This window comes from Meleagris gallopavo, chromosome 1, assembly GCF_905368555.1.
Source record: "Meleagris gallopavo chromosome 1, MGAL_WU_HG_1.1, whole genome shotgun sequence".
Taxonomy (NCBI): Eukaryota; Metazoa; Chordata; class Aves; order Galliformes; family Phasianidae; genus Meleagris; species Meleagris gallopavo.
In genome coordinates this window covers 9096776-9119717 of record NC_139404.1, presented here as the reverse complement: position 1 = coordinate 9119717, position 22942 = coordinate 9096776, and the positions used below count along the sequence as shown (strand labels likewise).

Here is a 22942-nt window from a genome sequence, read left to right as displayed (position 1 = left end):
CCATAGCATAGAATAGCTTTTTCCTAACCCTGAGTTGTCATGATTTTTGTCATTAAAAATTTCCCAGTTGATTCTCTTTGATTTGGACAGAAGATATCAGACAAATATGTTTACTAAGGGAAGGTATAAAAAAACCAAAATGCTTTGAAATTTTTTTTTTTTTTTTTTTTTTTAATGCCTAAAGATAAGGAACAGACCTAAGGTTATATAACACACAGCTAGCAAGAGGAAGAGAACATTAAAGAAAAAAAAAAACTCTGGACTTTTGATTGTCTACCTCATCGTGAATAGTTTTTATGATGGAGACAGGAAAAGTTGAAGGTAGTGTCTAAGACATGTTGCTTCCACAAATAAAATCCACATGTAGTGCCTGGTGCAATTTCATTTCAGGGAACTGAGAATGACATCTCACCACTGATAGCGATATTGTCTCACCCACACTGTGAATGTATATCTAGATTTCACACAACTGAAAAATTGTAAACTTTCTATTGGCTTTCTACAAAGCCAAATGAAATTGGTTGTGCATTCATGAGTTTTCAAATCACATATTGATCACAGTCCATTCATGCACTATTCCAAGCTCTTCTCTATGAGTAGCTTGGCCTGAGTTTTATGAAGTAAAAAGAAAAGCTGCATTACGTTTAGCTATACTTTGCAAATAATTAAAGAAATATAAAGAAAAGTGTAAGAAAAATATAAAGAAAAATATTAATGAAACATATTGGTAGTGTATTATATCACCTCACTGCAGCCTTTCAGTACCTAAAGGGAGCCTACAAACTGGAGGGGAGTCAACTCTCTGAAAGGGTAGATAACAGCAGGACAAGGGGAAATGGTTTTAAGTTGAGGGAGGGAAGATCTAGGTTGGATGTCAGGGGGCAGTTCTTTACAGAGAGAATGGTGAGGTGCTGGAACAGGCTGCCCAGAGAGGTTGTGGATGCCCCGTCCCTAGAGGTGTTCAAGGCCAGGCTGGCAGCCTCATCTAGTATTAAATGTGGAGGTTGGTGGCCCTCCTGTACCAGGGGGGTTAGAGATTCATGATCCTTGAGGTCCCTTTCAACCCTGTTCATTCCATGATTCTGTGCTTCTGTGATTCTATAGCTGACACAAAAGTACAAACACAGGCTATTAATCATTGTTGCTGTTAAAAGGACTTCAAGAACATCAGGATTCTGAGATATCTCCAGAGTCAGCCACCTCTGTTTTACTTATCCCAGAAATCCATCAGTGGATTGGCTATTACTACAGAAATAACAGAAAGATGAGTTATCGTTTTTTCCAGCAGAGGGAAGTGTTGCCCAATTATTCTCTACATATAAGGCAAAATGGACATTTTTCATTTTCTTAGTCAATAACTTTTGAAGATTTTGGCAACTTTGGTAACCAAGGAAAGTTTATCAGAAAGATATTCAAGAAGGGAAGATACAGGCTATATATGAAAATTAAATGACCAACAAAAGCAAAAGATGACAAAGAAAACTCATACTGAAGGCACAAAGGGCAGGCCTATTGCGATGAGCATCCTGATAATAAGGGTTGTTTGTGTGGCACCTATAATAAAGGTCATTTCATATTTAGCAAATGTGGTTAATATTTGTGCCTGGATTTCATCACATTCAAATGATATGAAGTAACATTCTCATAGTTCTTGATGTTCTGAAGGCAATGTGTTTTTTTTTCTGACATAATACGCCTAGCCCAAGAGTGTGATATTATAACACACGAAGAAGATAAAATAAAATGATTGAATTGGTTAACTGAGGAAAAAAATATATATATTATTTATTTTCTGCTTCAGGCCATTGCAGTGGCAGTAAATAAGATAGCAATGTATCCCTCTATATTCGTCTGTTCTAAAAATTCAAGACAATTTCACCAACAAACCATTTGTGCACTTCCTACTCTCCGCATGCTAAATTTGTAAGCCATATCCATAACTCACCATGATGCTGCAGGTCTGAGCAGTGAGTGAGAGGATCTCCGTTTCGGATGTCTTGTCGCCTAGTACGTCTGCAAATATTGATTTTGAAAACTGTTAGCAACCTTCCCAATTGCCAGCATTCATTTTTGCCAACAAATGGAATATATGTACAGTAAATCGATTACAAATGCATCTAAACAATAGTATGAAGGAAATCATATTCCTACTATATTCTATTTATTATCATAGTTTGCACCATCAATCTTTATACGTATTCTGCAACTGGTAAATACATGCCTTTTGTATGGAGACTAGGAAGTTTATTTTAACTTTGTTAGTGATGTTTATCAGAGAAAAATTCATGATGACTCACAGATACAGGGACTGCTAAGGTATCAAAGCATAAACAGCACAGCTCAGCATGCTTTAAAAGCATGAAGAATCTGTTAGCTTTTCTGCAAACAAAGAATACTTCAAGTATTGTGGTGTTATTTAGAATGCCAAATTGCTGTATTTTCTACAGAGTTTAAACTAAATTAAGTAGAACATCTCAGCCACCACACACCTCACCAAAACACTGCTGATACATCCTTTTCAGTATGTGTTGCAAATGGCATTGTCTTTAATATAAACTGAATAAAACACTTCACAGTAAGAATTAAAAATGATGTTTAAGTGTGTCTCCCATTTGATTTCCATTTGTTCTTTCTGCAAATAAACTCATCTGTGCTTAAAATTTTGTACTTCACAGGAAAAGCTTTTAAATACAATTTAATTTTGCATTAGTTGCTCTCTCTTTGTCTGTTCTTATTTTTATTTAAATAGCTGTTACACAAAATTCAACTGAGCCACAGAAAAGAGTTCTTGAAAAGGAAAGAAGAATAAGGCAAACAAAGATGTGTTTCAAGTGCAATCTTTTTAGTCTGGGAATCAGAGAAAGCCTAAGGGCTTGCAAAATTAGAGGAGAACAAAGAGGATTAAGTTGCCGAACAATGCTGTGATTTCAGATTATGGGATCCAGCAACGGATATGCAAAAGTCAAGTAGCCTTGTAAAAAGCACTGTTGGTCACTCCCTTGTGACAACAGCCCACATTTTTAAAAAGCCATTGTTGTGCAGCACAGAGACCATCTCTCTTCTGTTCTCTCTCTGGCCTTTAGGAGCTCAGCATCAGTTCGTACTGAGGGCTTTCACAGAGGCACCATCAACTGCACAGCTGACTCCTCCTGGCTGAAAGATTTTAGATCATTTCTTTTCTTCTACAGAAAACTATTGAAATGTTAAAGCTGAAATTTATAAGAAGTGTGGCAACGGTTATAAAAAAATACAGAATGTGCATTCCTGATATCGTTCTGAATAAAAACTACAAAGAATGCTTCTAGCGAATCAGGGCATCTTAGGACACTTCAATAAGAAGGAAACTTCTGTTGATTGACATATGATTAAAAAAATGCACTGATGCTAATTTCAGATACTGTCTTTTTCTTAGTCATTACTCAACAATAAAAATACCCCCAAGACATAAGGAACTGTACAAGTTTTTTTATTCCATTCTTAATTTGGAAAGGCAGCACAGTTGTAGCATACTGTTTGTAGGAAAAAAAATCTGCAGAAAGACTCATATCACTGTCAATGGAATTTGGATGTGATGTTTAGTTAGAATCTCAGGAAAGTGTCACATATATCACCACTGTATCAACATGATTTATGAAATATGAACCAGAACACCTCTCCATGAGGCAGAGTTAAGTGGTCATACCACAGGAGCTGTGAATTGCCATTTAGACTTCTTAAATATACAAATAAAAGTAAAGTAAAATCATGGTTCATAAATGCTCCCCTTTTTAAAAAAGGAAAGAATAAAAAGCACTGTTAGCAAAGCATCTGTGCAAATGATTGAGGACTCAGCTTTCCCAATATTTCAGGAGCCAGAAATTAGAGATCCATTATTTGGAAGATGCTGACATTTAAGCTGTTTCCCGCAATGTCACAGATACATTCTCAGCTGGATTGAGGCAGTGGGTACAAGAAGTACCCAGTAAACAGCAGATCCTCTCCCCTACCAGCACAGAAAGTTGCAGGGGACAGTGGCTCCTTCTAAAGACAGTGTCAGGATCCCAGCCTCAAAGAACTTTTCTTTTGCAGTGACTTGAGGAATTGTAACTTCTGCATCACAAAGTTTTCCTACAGCTGGTTTAGGCAGTAACCCTGCCCCTTAATCCCAGTATGAAGAGGTCTCTGTCCCCTTACCTTTGATGGCAAACATGAGCTCAGAGTGATAATTAAGGTATTTGAGAAAGGGATAAGGAAAGATGAAGAGCTCTGTTTTCTTTCTTTTTTTTTCAGTGTAAGATGAACAACAGGATGATATGATCTGTGAGTTTTGAGACAGGCTAGGAAGAAGGACAGATGATAGGGTATGTGAAGGAAGCATGAGGTTCAGGGATAGAACTAACTGGGAGGTAACAGAGAAGAGATTCCTTACTAACATCTCTCTCAACTGAAAGGCAGTACTAAACCACACCGAATTCTGTCCTCCAAACTTTCAGATCAGTTTGATTTCTCAGACTCCCCTTGAAAATATTCTTGTCTCTCTCTTTTCTTCTCTACTACTACTGCTGTCCTCCCACCACAAATTAGAAACTAGCCCCTGCAGCTGAGAAAACTTGACTGTTCTGCTTTTGGCTTAAGATTCTCCTTTTTAATTCTAAGGAATATCAGAAAAACTCAGATTGACTCCTTCCTGTTGCAAAAAAAAAAAAAAAAAAAAGAATCTGATGTGCATCTCATTAGCTTTTTCTTTTGTCATCAGTAGTTGTTTAGGTTGCATTGTAGTGAACTACAATTTCACTGAAGTGAAACTTTAAGCCCTCCATCTGAAAACCTGAACCAAATGCTACTTCCCACTCCCTACCACCACTGCCTAAAACATCCGATCCAAACCTGGAATTTGGAGTCTTGAAATTCCCAATCACATATTTATAAACCTTAATTTTAAGAGAAAGGACCATTTTGCATATAAATCCTTGTGCTCCTTGTTTCTTCATAAATATAAGTTATTTGGCATATTTGCTTCAATGTTAACACATTTACATGCTTTTTAGCCAATCTATCACAAGAATCTTGATATCACAGCAATGCTTATTCTTATTTGAAAGCATTTATCACTTCAGTTATTCCTAATTTCTTCTTCAATATCTAACAGCAGTTCAGTAACTAATTTGTATGCTTGAAGAAAAAGAATTTTATATACAAAGGGAAGAAAAGAAAATATGATTTTAAATTTCAGATCAAGCAATAAGACTTGCAAATTCTTATTTAAAAGGTATTTTTAATTGCATTTTCTGCAATTTCTCTTAATCTTTGCATTGCAAAACCTTCAACACCAATGCAGAGTGATAGTAAAATAGCAGTGGTTCTTATCTGAGAGCATTTAAGCACTCATCAATGCATATGAAAAAAAATTTATGTCTTCCTGCTTATTATCAAATAAAAAATTATGAATCCATTTCACAAACTATTCTTCTCTGTTTTCCTGTTCTCTTTTGTTTTGTTTTCAATAACTTTTAAATCTGCTCCAAGAAGTAGCAGTGCTCCCTCTAAATCCACCAAGGCTTCATATTGACTGTAGCTCCCACAATTATGTTTTCTTTGGAAAAGAATGGGCTCCAGCTAACCATCCCAGGAAAAATCTCCAAAGCCCTCTGGTCACATTTAGATCATCAGTAAAAACAAATAGTAAACCATGTAGACATCTGAAACTGTCCCTACCTCTTAGCAGTAGGAAAGTAACGTGAGCAAGATGAACCATCCCAGGCGCAGTAAGGGTCTCTTGCAAGACAACACTCGGCACATGCTTTTCCATAGATATCACAGCGGTGTAAAGGAAGCTGCGAGACTCCGGTGGCTGAGCCAATGTAGAGCTGTTGCTGTTACAAAAGTGAAAAAGTAAAATAAAATATTTTTGTTTGTTTGTTTTTGTTTTGCTAGGAAAGTCTAAAATATATATTATAAATTAATATGTTAGGGCCATTAGAAATGCAATAAGGAATCATGACCCTGATATACACTAAATGAATGAGAATAAAAATGTCTTCTGAGTAAAAAATGAAACAAGAACAACTTTCATTTTGGTATGAAGTTCTCAGTTGTTTCTCTGAGAAAAGAGAAAAGAAAAATTCTTCTTTTCATTTTTTTCTTTATATTCAGATCCCCACATTGGCACAATGCTACAATCACTGACATAAAACAGTGGAGAATACAATTGTGACTTTAAATAAAAAGGAAAACAACTTTAACTTCAGTTTCTTATATATGACTTGGATTTGTTTGGGTGGGTCTAAAGGAAATGATTTCAGACAGACAGGGAGATGTTTAAGCTTGCAATAGTTGCCATACTTGCATGTCTGATAATTCTGAAGTTTCATAGTCTTTTCTGCAGATTATATACTCCAATCGAAACATATATTTAATGAAGGAAGAAGACATACTTTATTTTGGATAAGGAACAGCGTGACCGGAAGATGGAGTTCAAAAGTAGAGAAGAATCGTGAAGAAAAAAAGAGATGCAAACAAAATGAAGTACAGCTTTTATGGCATCATAATAGTATAACTTGTCATTTTCCTCTCTGATCTCAAATTCAGGTGGTCCATTAGGGAAGTCGGTCCCAAGAGAGACAAGAGGAAACTTGAACTATTGATCCTATGTGAAATTCCAAAGGGAGATATTTCAGCTTAGGGCTAATTTGCAAAGAAAACAAGTATGAGTGTAGTAAGCAAATATAATTCACTCAGAGATAGTAAACTAGGGGAAAATAAAATAAATAGATTTATAAAAATTAAATGGCTTTTTTTTTTTTAGAGGTCTTACTCTGAGCAGACACACTATGAAACTGAATATTTGTACTCATTTTTCAATCTTAGAAAACATGAGGTTGGTGTGAAAAATAGGCTTTCAAGAAATTTTATCAAAATTCTTCATCCTTTGCACTTCTACAGAATCCTGGAATGGAAGGTGGCTGAAGTTAACTATCTGCTGAAAAGGATGTGCACTGGATAACAGGAGAAAGAAAACACAAAAGTGCTCCAAAAAGGTGTTGTTTTAGTTTCTTTGAAAGACAGCAGCTTGGCAGTTTTTACAGACATTTTAGTTATAACACAAACATCCCATGACTTCACACAAACTTCAATAATTTCTAAAGGAAAATATGACAAGTAAAGTACCCAAAAGAAAAGGAATGCTCTGATAAATAGAAAATTAAGACCTATCTAAGCAGCTTCCATCTATTACAGTGCCTTAGGCTGGGCTGTAAAACCACATTCTTCTGGGCAACAATCTCTGACCACACAGAGCTCCTCACAAAGCCTTCAGTGTACATAACAGTCCCCTGCTAAAGTTGTATCGTTGACAAGTAGATGACAGGCAACGGACATGGGCTGATTCTGCCTAACTTAAGCTACTTAATGAAGTTCCAAGCTTAGGGGTACATTCTGTAGTAAAAAGAGCAGCAATTCAAATCTCAGGTGACCTAAATATTTCTCAAGGGATGCTTTTTCTCTTTACTGATTATAAAGGCAGCATAGGTCAAATTAAAGCTTCAGTTAAGCATCTTAAATGTCCAGATGGTATTGATCTGAGTCCTATGTAATTGGGGCATTAATATATACATGTGCACGTGTGTGTGTAGCAACATGTGTTGCAGCCAATATAAAAATGAACCAATGAACCTGCAGAATGTATTTGGGAAAATAAAGAAGTATGGTGTAATAGTTTCCTACATATCTCTGTAACTAATTTCATTTTGCCAAAATACATCCCTGATTTCTAATAAATGTCTTTAGAATTTGAGGACAAAAAATGCATAGGGAAAAAAAAAAAAGAGAGAGAAGTCAAAATAGGGTTACTTAAAGAATCTATTTCTTTTAGGTAAGTTCACAAAGTTCAGTCACTGAACTATAACCTATGTTTCAGGTGCTGCACAGCCTGCAGGTTCTGCCCAGTTTGCTCTTCTTCTCATCAGTTTTAGATTCCAGCTGGTGATCATTATTCTGGACAAAATAATATATAAATTCAGGCAGTATAAAATTTGGAAAGTCGCGATAGAATGATTTGTATCAGTGGTCTGACCTTACTTTGCCATATATAGACAAACTGCCTTTTGGGTAAGGAGTCTCTCGCAAGAGGTTTTTAATTTAATAAATCAGTTGATTATCAGATCTAACTAGAGAAAAATAAAAAAATAACAAAGCCAAAAAACAAAAAGACTAAAAAGAAAGTATCCCTCTGAAAATCCTTGAAGAAATATCATAGTTCCAGAAAACTTGAAGAGATTAATATTTTAAGCAATCCAGTAATCTCTCCACCCCACTGTGCTGCCCAAAATGCTATTCTTCCCTAGTGTTAGAAGAAAGATGGAGCTGAGAATTTCTCCATCTGCAGTTAACAAATCAAAAATTAGTAAGAGATGAAAAATGTGAATGTTTAAAATGAAGAACTTAAGCAGAATTTAAAAAACAGAAACAAAAACAAAAAAAACTTTAGAGAACAGGATGCTCAAATACTTCTGGATTTTGTTTTATGTCTTGAAATATAACTATCTAATGCGGAGGAGTTCAGGAAATTGTTTAAATGATAGAAACATCATCAACTGGCCCTTTCCATATGCTCCCTACAGCCACGTTGTTGTTTTTTTAATGTAACGAAAAACTATGAAGTCCTCCTGGACAGACTCAAGGCCAAGTGCAGCCAGGGGCTTGCTGGAGGCCTGGCTCTCACAGAACTGTGAATTGAAGAGGCTGTAGAGTACTAGAGGATGCTGTCTTCTCAAAGTCTGTGTCTACAAGTAACTGCATAAGTCATTCAAGTAATAATGCTACATGTATGTACTCAGGAGGAATACGTAGTGAAAAAATTTCAGTGAAAAAATGTAAATATAATTCTAGTTAATTAAAGACAGCAGACCTGAGAAGGCCTATATCAAAATTGCTGAAAGTCACTCCTTCTCAAGGATCAGAATTTATACTTACTTACAGAGGCATGGAAGCCTTAGAGCTTTATATCATTTAAATCTTCAACTAAATTCTCCTGACGAACTTGAAGGATTTGGTTATTAGGAAGAAGGTTCTCTTGTAATATATAATTTTGACATGATAGCAAAAGAGGTAGCTTTGAACATCTAGTGTAGTAACATATTCAAAAATAAGAAGAAACTTCATGATTTGTTAGTGAAGAAAATAAAGTGATATTTTTGAAAGTATTCGGTAGGACATGCTAGTTCCACTGTTTACATTTTATACTCCTGCTTTCTGTGCTGCACAGAATTATTGTGCCATTTATATGAAAAACACCCTGCTAATTGAAACAAAATGAGTAAAGTGTTTGAATAGTAAAACTACAGTATTTTGAAATAAAAAATATAAAATGAAAACGTGTTGCCAAATACTTATTTGATACATAGAGACAGTGCCAAAAGCTTTTCATGCTGTCATTTTTAGCCTGTGGCTGGTTGACTTTTCCTGAGCTTAACTTTGCCTGTTTATCCTGTGTTTTGCATTCTTTTTTAGACTTAGAAAATTTTAGTAGTGTACATTTGTTTTCAAAAGACTAGGGAAAAATCATAATCTCTCCTGAATAACTAAGGATGCTTTGAAGAAGCGACTGCACTAAAATGCAAGTCCTATTATCAGACAGGATAGGCTGCTTGAAGGGAATGTACTTATACAAATAATCCAAAGCAGACCATTTTGGTATGGAGTGAACATACGCATGTATATATACAACCTGACAGGTTTGTTTTCAGATATTTCAGTATTCAATAGTACTCTTTTTTTTTTTTTTTTTTTTCTGTCCAGCCATTTTTGCTGTTCTAGTTGATAAACGATGTTAGAAAAATGGCCCCAAACAAAATGTTTTCTGTCAAATACATGAATGTATTCAGACAACTTTCCTATATACAGCATATTCTGAGTCAAATAGGCAGCAATTCAAACAGAATACTGGGCTCTGTTAAGTAATGTAGAAAGACAGGTAAATGAGTTAATTAAATCTTATTTAGAATACATACAACTATTAAAGCATCCAATTGAAATGTATTACCAAATCTCTTTAATACTGACATTGACATTAATGTAAAATTAATGAGTGTGAACAAATTGCTGTAGTGGATTATTACAGAATATTTCTTCATTTGTTTATTTGTTTGTTTTGAATGGAAGTGATATACATCTAGCTTAAGTAGACTAGAGTGTCCTAGTCTGCAACAAAAAATATCTTAAGGGCTTCCTGAAGTAGAAGCAGCACGGTTATCCTCAGTGCTGCCTGGTACACTCTCTCATCCATGATTCTAATCCCTTTTTTCAGCCACTGAATATCTGCAAAACTGTATGCTATGATCAGTTCCTCAGAGTATGTTCTTTTGATATGTATCTTCTTTTGCTTATTTTATATAGCTAATTAGCCTCTGGGGAGAACAGAAGCCAGGCATCTCATGATTTTGCCATATTGTATTATATAGTCCTTTGCATTATGTCTCTGCCTATTTGTAGACTGCACCATTTTACAGACTGAAAAGCCTTCATTTACTTAGTGTCTCCTCACAGGGAAGCCATTCTGCATGCTATTCATCCTACTGCTTATCCTGTGCTTATTCATATTCCTCAATCTCTTTTCTAGTGGCTCTGGTAATTATTTTTCTAGTGATACTTTATTCCAATACTACTTCCATGCCTATCCAGAGCCAGGGACCTGTCACATGAACTGAATCTTTATTTATAGCACTGGAGTTGGTAGAATTTGCTACTAATAGTACAGACAGTAGACACTAGCCCCATTAAAGCAAGGTACCAAGCTTACCCACTCTTTTAGAAGATTTTCAGTCATAAGAAAATTCAGTAATGTGCAATTTTTTCTTGAGAGCCTCCAGACAGAAGGTTAGTTTGTTTAGTTGACACCTTACCAGTAGGCAACACAAGCTAGGTTTTTCCTATTGGATTTATGTGTTACATTCTTCTGAGAAAATATTGCTGTTTATGTAAAGGGAAGGGGTGCTGCTACTGTAACTAATGTGTATCTCCACTGACTGCCAAGTTACTGTCTAAAAGACAGAGACCAATAAATATTTAAAAGTGATTTAAAGTTTGTGGATACAGTACCTGTTTTGTGGAAATCTTCATTGCTGAAATAACAGTGGGTTCCTAAGAGAAAAAAAAAAGAAAAGAAAAAAAAAGATTTAAAGTATAAAATATTTATTTAAATACATAAATTCTGCCAGAACACTATTTGCGTAACTTAGAAAAGCTGTAATTATTAGTGGTGCTTCTTAGTAATGGTTTTCTTGTTGTCTTTTGCAGTGGTATATTTTCTACTTATAAGTGAATTAGAATATACATGTCCACATACATCTTTGTATTTGTACTTGTAGAAGTATCATTTCATATGATTCTTACAGTCTCCAAACTCTTAAAGTGATTACTTATTTCTCATTTTGAAACTACATTCTGCTCTTAAAGCTTAAGCTTATTTAAAGAATGTCTCAGAAAATATGAAAATAATAACGTATGTATCAAAACATGTAGATTGTAATACTGAAATTTACAATGTCCTTTAACCACACAAAGGAGGAAAAAACTTTCCTGCAAACTCTTATTTGTAAGATCAAGCCATAATCACAAGCCTAATATTGTTAACTGCGCTGCACTATTCTCATACAAAACGAGTTACTGATATTTGCAGGATTCAGAGCAAAAATAGGCCAGAGGTTTTTTTAGTGTTCAAATACCTATTATTACTCCACTCTTAGCTGCATCTACTCTTAATTATAGTCACCTGTATTAGTCAGATGTCAAACCAATATCTACTTTCTTAAATAAGAGACTGTAACACGTACTTAACACAGAAAGTATATTTAGATCTGCTTAAAAGTATGTTATTTCTATGTTTTATGCCTGGCTGCTTGTATGAATTTATTCCTGGGAGTAAAAGTAACATCATTTGGTGCTCTATGACTTCAAGTCAGTGCTATATGAATATTATTTCATCTAAAGATTTATTATTGGTATATCATGCTTTTCATTATGTAAATTAATAACATTCTCACTAAGCTCTCACACTTGTGTAGCTTTTAACTTGCTTATCCTGAGAGAATTTGATATGGGTTGGTGGATGTTAAACATGTGAGCCTGCCTTTCAAATTGGTTAACAGAACCTACATTAGAAAGCATCAATTAAGTGTAACTTTTGTATGAAAATTGAACTCATGGGTTTGCTTGTTCAGCTGTTCAGAGAAATATTGCACAAAGGAGTTAAAAGAGGAATTTGTTATCAATGTAACAGATACAGAAGACTAGGTTTGGTGGAGTTATAAATGAAAAGCATTGTATTCAACAAATTGCAATGTAAGTAATTAAATACATTCTTTTTGATGCACATAGACTCTTTTGCAACTAAAGAAAACTTAAATTTGGTTAAAATATATTTAAAATCAATTGCAAATTCCCTATTGAAAGATACATATCTCATGCACACAAATTCTGTTTACTGCACCAAAGTATGTTAATGATCTCTTTAAGGCTTAAATGTATGCCAAATGATAAAAATGAGCTTTCAAGAAAATCAGAAAACAAAAATCTTTTTATGTAGTGAATAAATACATACATAAAGTAAAATAACAAATCTGACACTGCCATTATCCATAGCATTTCTGTAAAGACTGTCTGAAATAAAACCTTCATTCCATTTATCTCCTTTCTTTCACTTTTTTATTTCTTTAATCTCCTTTAACTTGGCACTTCTACTTGATTTAGGGAAGAGACTCATACATTATCAACAATTGCCAAATTACCTTGCATTAATGTAATGACTTTTACATGTACAAGAAACAAAAAAGCTGGGAGCCACAAATTACTTGTCTCATTATCTGTTCGTAGTTGGCATTTAGAAAAGAAAGAGAGAAAGACAGAAAAACAGAAAGAGAGAAAGAGGGAAAGGAAGGATGGAAGGGAAGAAGGAAGGAAGGAAGAGAGGAAGGGAGGAAGGAAGAAAAAAAAATTTGCCCTCAGGAAAACCCAATCTTAGAAACAGAGATACCCATCCTTTCAGGACTCAACACAATGGTGTTTGTGTAAGGTTGGTACAAGCTGGACATGAGCCAGCAGTGTGCTTTTGCAGCCTGAAAGATCACCTATATTCTGAGCTGCATTAAAAGAGGAGTGGCCAGCAGGGAGAGGAAGGTCATCATCCCCCTCTACTTGGCTCTTGTGAGGCCCCATCTGGAGTACTGCATCTAGGCCTGGGGCCCCCAGTACAGGAAGGATATAGAGTTCTTTGAATGAGTCCTAAGGAGGGCCACTAAGATGATCAGAGGGCTGGAGCACCTCTCCTATGAAGAAAGGTTGAAGGAATTGGGCTTGTTTAGCTTCAAGAAGAGAAGGCTCCAGGGAGACCTCATTGTAGCCTTCCAATATTTGAAAGGAGTATATAAACAGGAGGAGGAATGACTGTTTGCAAGGGTGGATAGGGATAAGACAAGGGGGAATGATTTTAAACTGAGACAAGGGAGATTTAGGTTTGATATTAGGAGGAAGTTTTTCACACAGAGGGTGGTGAAGCTCTGGAACAGGTTGCCCAAGGAGTTTGTGGATGCCCCATCTCTGGAGGCATTCAAGACCAGGCTGGATGTGACTCTGGGCAGCCTGCTCTGGTGGCTGGCTACCCTACCCATGGCAGGGGAGTTGAAAGTAGATGATCACTGTGGTCCTTTTCAACCCAGGCCATTCTATGATTCTATGATTCTATGAAGGCCAATATAATGTGTATATATACATATCACAGAATCACAGAATGGCCAGGGTTGGAAGGGACCTCAAGGATCACGAATCTCCAACCCCCCTGCCACAGGCAGGGCCACCAACCTCCACATTTAATGCTAGACCAGGCTGCCCAGGGCCCCATCCAATCTGGCCTTGAACACTTCCAGGGACGGGGAATCCACAACCTCTCTGGGCAGCCTGTACTACCACCTCATCACTCTCTCTGTAAAGAATTTCCTCCTGACATCCTACCTAAATCTCCCCTCCCTCAGCTTAAAACCATTTCCCCTTGTTATCAACCCTTTCAAAGAGTTGATTTCCCTCCTGTTTGTAGGCTCCTTTAGGTACTGAAAGACTGCAATTGAGGTCACCCCGCAGCCTTCTTTTCTTCAGGCTGAACAAGCCCAGCTCCCTCAGCCTGTCTTCATAGGGGAGGTGCTCCAGCCCCCTGATCATCTTCATGGCTCTCCTCTGGACCCTCTCCAACAGTTACCTGTGTTTCTTGTACTGGGGGCTCCAGACCTGGACACAGTACTCCAGATGGGGCTTCGCAAGAGCAGAGTAGAGGGGGACAATCACCTCCCTGTTCCTGCTGCCCACCCCTCTTTTGATGGAGCCCAGGATACCATTTGCCTTCCGAGCCGCAAGGGCACACTGCTGACTCATGTTAAGTAAAATCATGGGGGAAAAAAAAAAAACACATACATGTCAATATGCTCTTTTTTGGCATGTTGTATCTGCTCAGAAGTCAAAGATAAACTGATGGCAACTGATTATAATAAGTACATAGTGGCTGCTTCTGAGTATGGCCCTTGACAGAACATCTGCAGTGACACCACACAATGTGGTGCTCACCCACCATACACATGTCATCTTCATGCTTGTCAGACCAACTTGGTGCTCCTGGCCAGGTATCAGCCCACTAAAGCCTGGGTCGTTTTAAAAAGTGACATAAAACAGCACTGACTAAAAGAATAATGTAGGGAATGTAAATGATTTGTTGTTGAGTACAAAACACAAGACATCCCTGGGATCTGTCTGCAAAGTGTTTGAAAGGTTTACTTGGCCTCAGCTTACAGGAATGCCTGCATGATGCCGTATTTTTTAAGTAGCTCAGACAAGAAAGCTGGAAGAGACTTATTTTCACAAAAAAGTGTTAACAATTAGGGAGCGTTTATAGTGTCTTCTGCGAAACTCTGAAAATAAGGCTCTCAATTGCCTTTGAAAATATGAACACTTTGTTTCTGAGATTATTAAACATAAGATAATGGTGAAGATCAGTGTTTTTCCTGAGGCATTTTCCTACAGTTATGTTATGTGGGTTATCTAAATTGAGTTTTTATGCTTCTATACAATTCTTCTATTGTGTATCTCTGTGGAAGAAAAGAGACAGGTGTTATTGCCAAACTTGTACATATATCTACAGCATGTAATGTCTGTTAGATTCACAGATACAAATTTGTATTTCAGCCACAAAACAAGAGCCTGGAATACCACTTTTTTATCATTAATCTTCAGCTAGCACTGACAGTTTCAAAGTTTATTTTGACTAGCATCTGTGTTTGTAAGTGACAAGCTAATTAGAGGGTTATGCCAGGTTATTCCTTGGCTAGATTGCAAGAAATTCAGTTTGCAGCTGTCCACTGAGAAATCTACAACCTGACGCTTGAAATTTAGCTGTACTTACCCGAAAGACGGTCATTTCTTCCAGCAAGACTTCTTCTAATTCATGCCAAGTCTCCTTAGGAATTGAAACCACTTTAAGAACTGTTCCAATATCTTGAAAAGGAAAAAAAAAAAGGAAAAAAAGAAGAGAAAAAGAAAAAAAAAAAAAAAGGTGTTTTCAGGTGCTTAAGAAGCGTACTTCTACTTCAGAGCAGTCAGAATCTCTTGTATGCAATTATTTCACATATAAAGATTGTTAAGCCACATACGACTGCATACTTGCTTTCAAATGTCAACTGCTATTTAAAATACCCTGGAAAAACACTGATTTTCAATAGAGCATTTGATTCAAATTTTTTAAATAGCAAAATTCAACAAAAGCAACAAGAAGACAAACAGTATTCTATCACTCCCCAAATGGGCAGGACTGAAATACTACATTAATGACAGTATAAAATGACAGATGTTTCAGTCATTTAATTGAGGAAGGAAAAGCACTACATTCACCCAGCAATGTTTTATTGTCCATTTTGAAGTATGTTTGTCATTCTTACAATGCATGTGAAGATGCTGTCAAAAGGCTTAGTACGGATATAAAAACATCTGGACAAATGTTGTTAGACAGATGAAGATGTTAGATCTCCTAAGTACATACTATCATCCCTGTGTCAAACAAAGTACCTAAGATGTATAAGCTCCTTAAGGCATCTATATTTCTCTGTGACTTAGATACTAGTCTTCACTAAGGAATAAAAAGCAACCCAACTTATATCTTTAATATCAGAAAAAGGTGTGTGGCAGTAGTTTCACACTATATCCATCATTTTGGGAATACAGTTTTTGGGGTTTTGCAATTAACGTGAACAAGACCAAGACTTGAAGTTTCAGAGCTACAGCCTCTGGTTTTGTGAAACTGCAAATTAGGGCCATCCCTGTTTTACTGCTTCTGCATCTGCGATTTATTAATTTGTTTTTACTAACAGAATCTGCAAGGGAAAAAAAAAAGATCATTTCTAGGTTGGTACACACCACCGAAGACTCACTGAAATGTAAACAACTCTGCGTATGACTTTTCTTTTTAAACAGCAAAGTGTAATACAGTGTAAATATAGGAATAATCTCTGTGGATGTTTGATAATATGAATTCTGGGAAAATATAAAGCATTTTAAAATTGATAAAATACTAGAAATAACAGAAGTATAAAGATCAGCATTCTCAAAATAAAAAAGCATTGAGATATAAAAGCACAAATTTATACATATATGTGTATCTGTTGAAACTTTTGATTAAAGAAAAAAGATGATAACTCATTGTTTTCTCACTGTTCTTAAAATTAAAAATACAGGTAAAATTGAAGCAGATTAAATTGCATGAAAATGCTTTTTTTTTTTTTTTTAAGTTGAGCAACTTAAAAGCCACTTTCATGAGAAAGTTCTGCTATTTCAGCTTTTTCATGGGAAATTTTGTATTTTCAGAATTTAATTTTTTTTCCCACAAAGTATCTCCATCTCTGTTTTCATTCATTTATCATAAATTCATAGTTCTTGTTTTAAAAGGAAAACAAAACAAAACAAAACAAAAAAAAAAAAAACAACAACAACAACAAAAAAAAACAACTCAAATGGTTCGTTCTAAAAAAAACCAAAAAAACAAAAAAACAAAACCACATTTTCTATTTAGGCAGCTGAATGTGCAAATTAAGCCAGTGAGATACTTGATAAGTTGTTTTGGAAGTGGTTTTCATTATGGTTACTGCCACAAATTGAATATATTTAATTCAAGAAGCAGTGAGAAGACTACAGAGGAAATGCAGTATGAACATCAAAACCAGAATGTTAAAGCACCATTTCTACAACAGATTAATGTAGAACAGATAATTTAATGTTAGTTACATTTGTAATGTTATGGATACATTCATTTCCTTAATTACCTTGATAATTTGATGGCTGTGGTTTTGAGGAAAATATATTGTATGGGTAAAAGAGAGAATTGTGCTTTAATACATATAGCAGTGTACTAATTTATCATGGCTGTATGCTCTGTTGGGTTACGGCTGTTCTCAGTTGCAATCCTTCAAATTCCATACTACAGAAATATAGTTTCATTTTTGAAAAAATAGCACAGCTGAAGTTGTGGACCTGAGTTGGCACTGAATAGACATAAGTTGTTGTTTCAAAAAAGAAGTCTATGTTTTAAGTGGATTCTGCAACAATTAAAGGCACTTAATGCTAGAGAAATCCTCTGAGGTCGAAGTTAATCTCTACAGCAACTCTGGTCAGGCCACAGGTACCAAAGTGGAGCTTTATCTCAGTTCCTGATCAAGTTTTACAGAGTAGTGTTTCAAAGAATTTCACACAAATGGAATCAACCTTCTCCTTTAGGATCAATAGGCTCTGCTGAGTAAGATAAGCTTACTCTTATTAATTTGCTTTACTGACAGATATATCTTGACTGTGCCAAATGATCCCACACATCAGACGCTCAGGATATGCACTAAGTGCATATCTTAAATCCTGTTTTTCTGATATAATTTCAAGCATTCCGATATGATTTTATTTCCTTTGTGAAACACTGGTACAATCACGGTGGGAAAGAAACTGCTTGGTTGAAGATTTCACCCACAGGAAAGGAAAATGTGACCATACTGGATGACTATTGATTATGTTATGTTCAATTATCATTAGTTGTTCAATGAAAAGAAAAATAAAATGAAAGTATTTCGTCAACATGCTGAAGTTCAGCAGCATGTGGGAATAATGTAGATTGCTGCCAAAGCATTGGAAAAATACAAAGAATGTAAGTATCTAATCTGATGGGAGAGACCTACATAGAAAAATTCCAGCCATATCCCAGAGAGCTTAACTCTGTTTTTGCCATAGTTTCAGGTCACCAAATACGAAATTGCACTGTGGCTAGGGTCCCTGATCTGTTTGGTTTGCTCTTTGCTTGGGGAAGATGCAATATGCACTGATTGTGTATCTGTTTCTGGTTTCAATTTGAGCAGCCAGTTCAGTTCAGCCCAGTGCAAATAAGACAGGGCCTTAGTTCTGCCTCTTTCATTTTGCCCCTGCATGGAGCATGCCCTTTACTCAGTCTGAAAACTGCAATAGGGTCAGTTTACTGAGAACATCCTTTGTACCTCAGCTCTAAGCATGGGCATTTTAATGCCTATTCTTGTCCCGTGAGAGTGAAGCCTGCTGGAAAAAGAGCAGCTTTGATGACCAAGAAGTAATAGCACTGTCACAAAGCTTTGTTTTTGGTGCAGAAATCGCTTTTGGTAAGTGCAAGTAATAACTTTTCAATATTTTTCTTAGAATTCTTGGATACAAATAGCAGCAGTTGGATAGGATCCAGAAGACTCGCTACACATCTGAACACTGGTAGTTTAGAGAACTAAGTGCCTAAATTCCCAACTCAAAGTTAAGAGCTAGATATTGAAGCTTCTTTACAGAGAGACCTTGCCTGGCTGATTTAGATAAGAATAGCCATACACAACCGTCCAAGAGTTATATCTCAGGTTTAAGTAAGTATTCCTGCACTGCCTGAAAACAGACAGGAACTTCTGCATAACTGCTTGTCTTAGTCTAATAGAGGTCTCTATGAGAATACAATGAACCTCTCTCTGCAAGTACTTATCTCTCATTTGCAGAAACCAAGACATCTTTCTTAGACAGAATGCCAATTCTTTGTGAGATAAATGCCACTTCTTGTGGTCAAGATGCAGACATAAATCAGCTCCTTATGTTTGTTTAGTGTCTTAGCTTTGATGTTGAAGGGCTTGTTTCCTCATGCCACAGCCAAAGGGAATATTGCCATTAATATTTCTGTGGGCTGAATCATGTCATAGCAGACTTGTTGAAAGGCACTGCCATTGTAGATTGCATTAAACCATTTAGAGTGTGATAGAAAAATGTAAGAATTATGTAAAATCATATGAAACTACTTTTCAGTGTTTTATGCAAGAACATATTGTGACACTGGTTTCTGATAATCAATTCATAGCTTTAAAGAGTGGAGCTCTTTCTGCAGAGCTGCACATCCTGTGATACATGTTCTGAATTGCTACACATACAGTGTGTTTAGTACACAAAGCTTCATCAGATCTCAGTTTTCTCATAATGTATTTCAGACATCAACATGAAAGAGACCTTGAGATTTACTGCTTTGGAAATCTGACTTCAGGTCTAGAGTATCAGAACTGTATGAAAATCAGAAATTGACTGTTATAAGACAGAGAGCCAGACAGATATTTTTTAAGCCAAAGCTGAAAAGAAAGAGTTGGCTTAAGGATTGTTTTGGTTTGAATTCATGATGTTAATGTCTAATTCTTAGCAATTATGTTCAATAAAACTTTGAAATACTTCTATTCAACATAACTGAAACATTATCCAATTAATGGAAAATTTTCACAGGTGAAGAAGGAGATCCACAAATATGAATCAGCAAAGGTCTATGGAAGCCACTGAAATTAAGCAAATGCACATCAGCTAGTTCCTGATTACTGTTATTTCTCATTACTACCTTTCTGGGAAAATTGTATTCTCTGAATACATATTTCTACTTTTGAAAAGTGCTCAAGTTGTATCATTCTATAAGGCTTTGGAAAGGATATCATGTTTCTATTTAAATACCACCTCCTCTTAAAACACTTTTTATGTGCCAGATATCTGCATCTTAGGTAAAATGATGTACTCCACTGTCTAAAGAACCGGGCATCTTAAAGCAATACTTAAATAGCACACAAGACATTTTTCTTACTTGGAAACATTCCTCATTCATTAATGTTTCTTATGATGTGCTTCAAAATGGGTACCTCAAAAACTCCATTTTAATATTAAATTATAATTAATAAGGCAAAATATTTCTAATAAAATTCCCTAATAAAACTAGTTGGAAAGAGTGGTTTGATCTTACTCCAGCTGGCAATGCTCCTAAGGAATTAAGCAACGCAGTCTGAACCTGTAACAAATGTATTTAACAAAGGCCTCCCCACACAGTTTTGAGTCTTGCCCCAGATTTTCATGGGTAAACACTGGAACATAATCCAGCATTCTGTCTTTCAAAATATGAAATTATATCTGATCTATGCTTTTGCAAGGCCTGAAGGAACACCCAGCATAGTTTCAAAACTTCTCACCTGTGCCGATGAACATAACATCATATTGACCATCTTCTGCATCTACTCGGTCTACTACTATCTGTGTGAACTGGTAATCTACATCCGTTTTAATCATGATTGGACGGTTGTTGATGGGGAATACTGGATTGTACATTGCTGGATGACTTCTTGCAAATGTTATAACTTCATCAGGAAGGTCCTTGGTGGAGTCAAAGCCGCCAAATGTTTTACTGGGACACTGAAAATAAAAAGGAAGCATTTTTCAGTTTAAAACTGAAGAATACTAAGATATGAAAATCCATTTTGTCATAGTCGTTCCAACATTTTCATTTTATAAATAAACATGACAAGGGATCTAATTGTCTCTTGACAGCAAGAGTTAATTTTGCCATTTAAGGTCTGTGATATGTGATTTTTTCTTTTTTCATTTTGGATTCAAAACAGTATAGTTAACGGAATATAAATGAACTTTACACATCATTTTCTTTTCCACTATCAGGTGTAAACAGATTTTTACTCATTTACTGATTTGTGTTAATCTCTATTTGGCAGAAGGAACAAATCCTGAATTTTCTAAAATTATTCAGTCTAAAACAAGCCATTTCAGAATTGGTTATCTATGCTATAGATAACTAATCGTTTTTGTCACTATTTAGTTTCAGAACATTCTTTTCTGAAGTTGATGGAAATCATTTCCTCTCTTAGAAATCATGCTCTCAAATTCTGAACTTTAAATTCCTGATTGTCTGCCTCAGCAAGCTTGTGTAATCCATGTAGTTATGATAAAATGGATCCTCTTCTCTCTACAGATATTCTTATTAGTGCAGTTAGCATAGGGTTTGACTAATCTGACTAAATGTGACATCAACAGTACATGTATTTATAAATGAGCTACACAGACTGGTTCCATTTATCGTAAATGGAGAGCATAGTTAAAATTTATTCCCACCTCATTTTCCCGTGGTAATACTTGAGGATGGTGGCTGATCACCACCACTCATCCCTGTCTCTTCTGTAAATTTGTAAGTATTTTATGTGTAATTAGAGGTTACTTCAAAGTAACCATTTAATAATGTGTTAGTATTGTTGAAAGGATGAAGAAAATGAGCCACAATTATATTACATCACTAATTTGAAGATACCCTGCAAACAACTTACTGTCTCCTACTGCTAATCTTTCCACAGATTTATATTTAAGATATATAAGACTTTGAAACCCCATTGACAATGGTTTTACTGAGTGCATGCACTTGAAATACAAACAGCAGATCTAGATACTTCAATATGTTCATATAGGATGTGTTTCAATTAAACTGAAAACCTAAAGGACAACCAGAATTCAGACCTTTCAGATGCTCACCAGAAGAAATCAATTGTTTTTACTATCACCTTGATCCAAATTATTAATAATTAATCAGAAATGAAATTAAAAAAATCAATGTTGTCAAAAAGAGTAGTTGTTATACTCAGCCAAGCGATGCTTCAAGCATATACATGTAAATTGTCCCTTTTTGGCATATTTATTAGAAAGCAAATTGCAGCATTCTATTCCAATACATGGTATGAAAGGAACACAGGATATTTTATTAACACATATGACAAAGACTAAGCAGAAAGTAGTTTAGTTATCTATTGAATTTCATCAACATTTGAGAGCTTTTTTATTATTATTATATGTTCTTTCTTTCTGCTGAAATATTACTGAAATAAAATTAGATATGCTCTTTATAATCATTGGCCAAACATTTGCCTGTCTGAAAAATTAAGTTTCAAATTCTACTCTTCAATTCTAAGTTTGCTTTACATCTTAATTAATATTCTAAATGCAATTCAGTGCTAATTACTCAGCTTAATTAGATAATGATTAATTGGATAATATATTGAAAGTGCTCTAAGGATAAAAATCACTACACAAGAACTAAGTATTGTTAACTGCAGCTGGGAAAAACAGTGAAAAAATCAGTAAATGAATATTCATTTCAATTTTAAATAAATCCAGTTCAGCTGTGTTTCAATTGATTGAATATTTACTTTCTGGCCCACTTTCTAACAAAGGATTTCACCAGCAGCAATCTTGACCAAGGTATATTTTATGCAGAAAAATCACATAAACCTAACATTAATGTCATAATTCTGTATGTTTAAATAAGATTCACCATTATGAGAGCCAGATTACTGCTCTTCTTTCGTGAGAATAAATAAGAAAACCTTTGTGACTTTATTTCTAAAGTACATTATCTACACTGAACATTAATTCCATCACACATAAGGAAACTAGCTCAAATGAAAAAAAATATATTTATTTGCTGTAATCCTTCTTTGCCAATAGAATGAAATGAACACAATCAATAGGTGATTTAGCCTCTTCAGAGTCCAGATTGCCTGCAGAGGAATCTCAGCCCACACAACATCTAAAGAGGAAAGTCATG

At 35.5% G+C, this 22942-nt stretch overlaps 1 protein-coding gene across 1 annotated transcript in view; it reads right to left on the bottom strand.

The window, feature by feature from the left end:
- SEMA3A (semaphorin 3A) overlaps positions 1 to 22942 on the bottom strand; it is a 172475-nt gene that overhangs the window by 9258 nt on the left and 140275 nt on the right. The window contains exons 11-15 of the mRNA XM_085216347.1: positions 20532 to 20751; positions 15416 to 15507; positions 11074 to 11115; positions 5695 to 5852; positions 1946 to 2013 (exon numbers count right to left, since the gene is read on the bottom strand). Coding sequence (XP_085072473.1) covers positions 1946 to 2013; positions 5695 to 5852; positions 11074 to 11115; positions 15416 to 15507; positions 20532 to 20751 — 580 coding nt within the window. The remainder of the gene's footprint in view (positions 1 to 1945; positions 2014 to 5694; positions 5853 to 11073; positions 11116 to 15415; positions 15508 to 20531; positions 20752 to 22942) is intronic.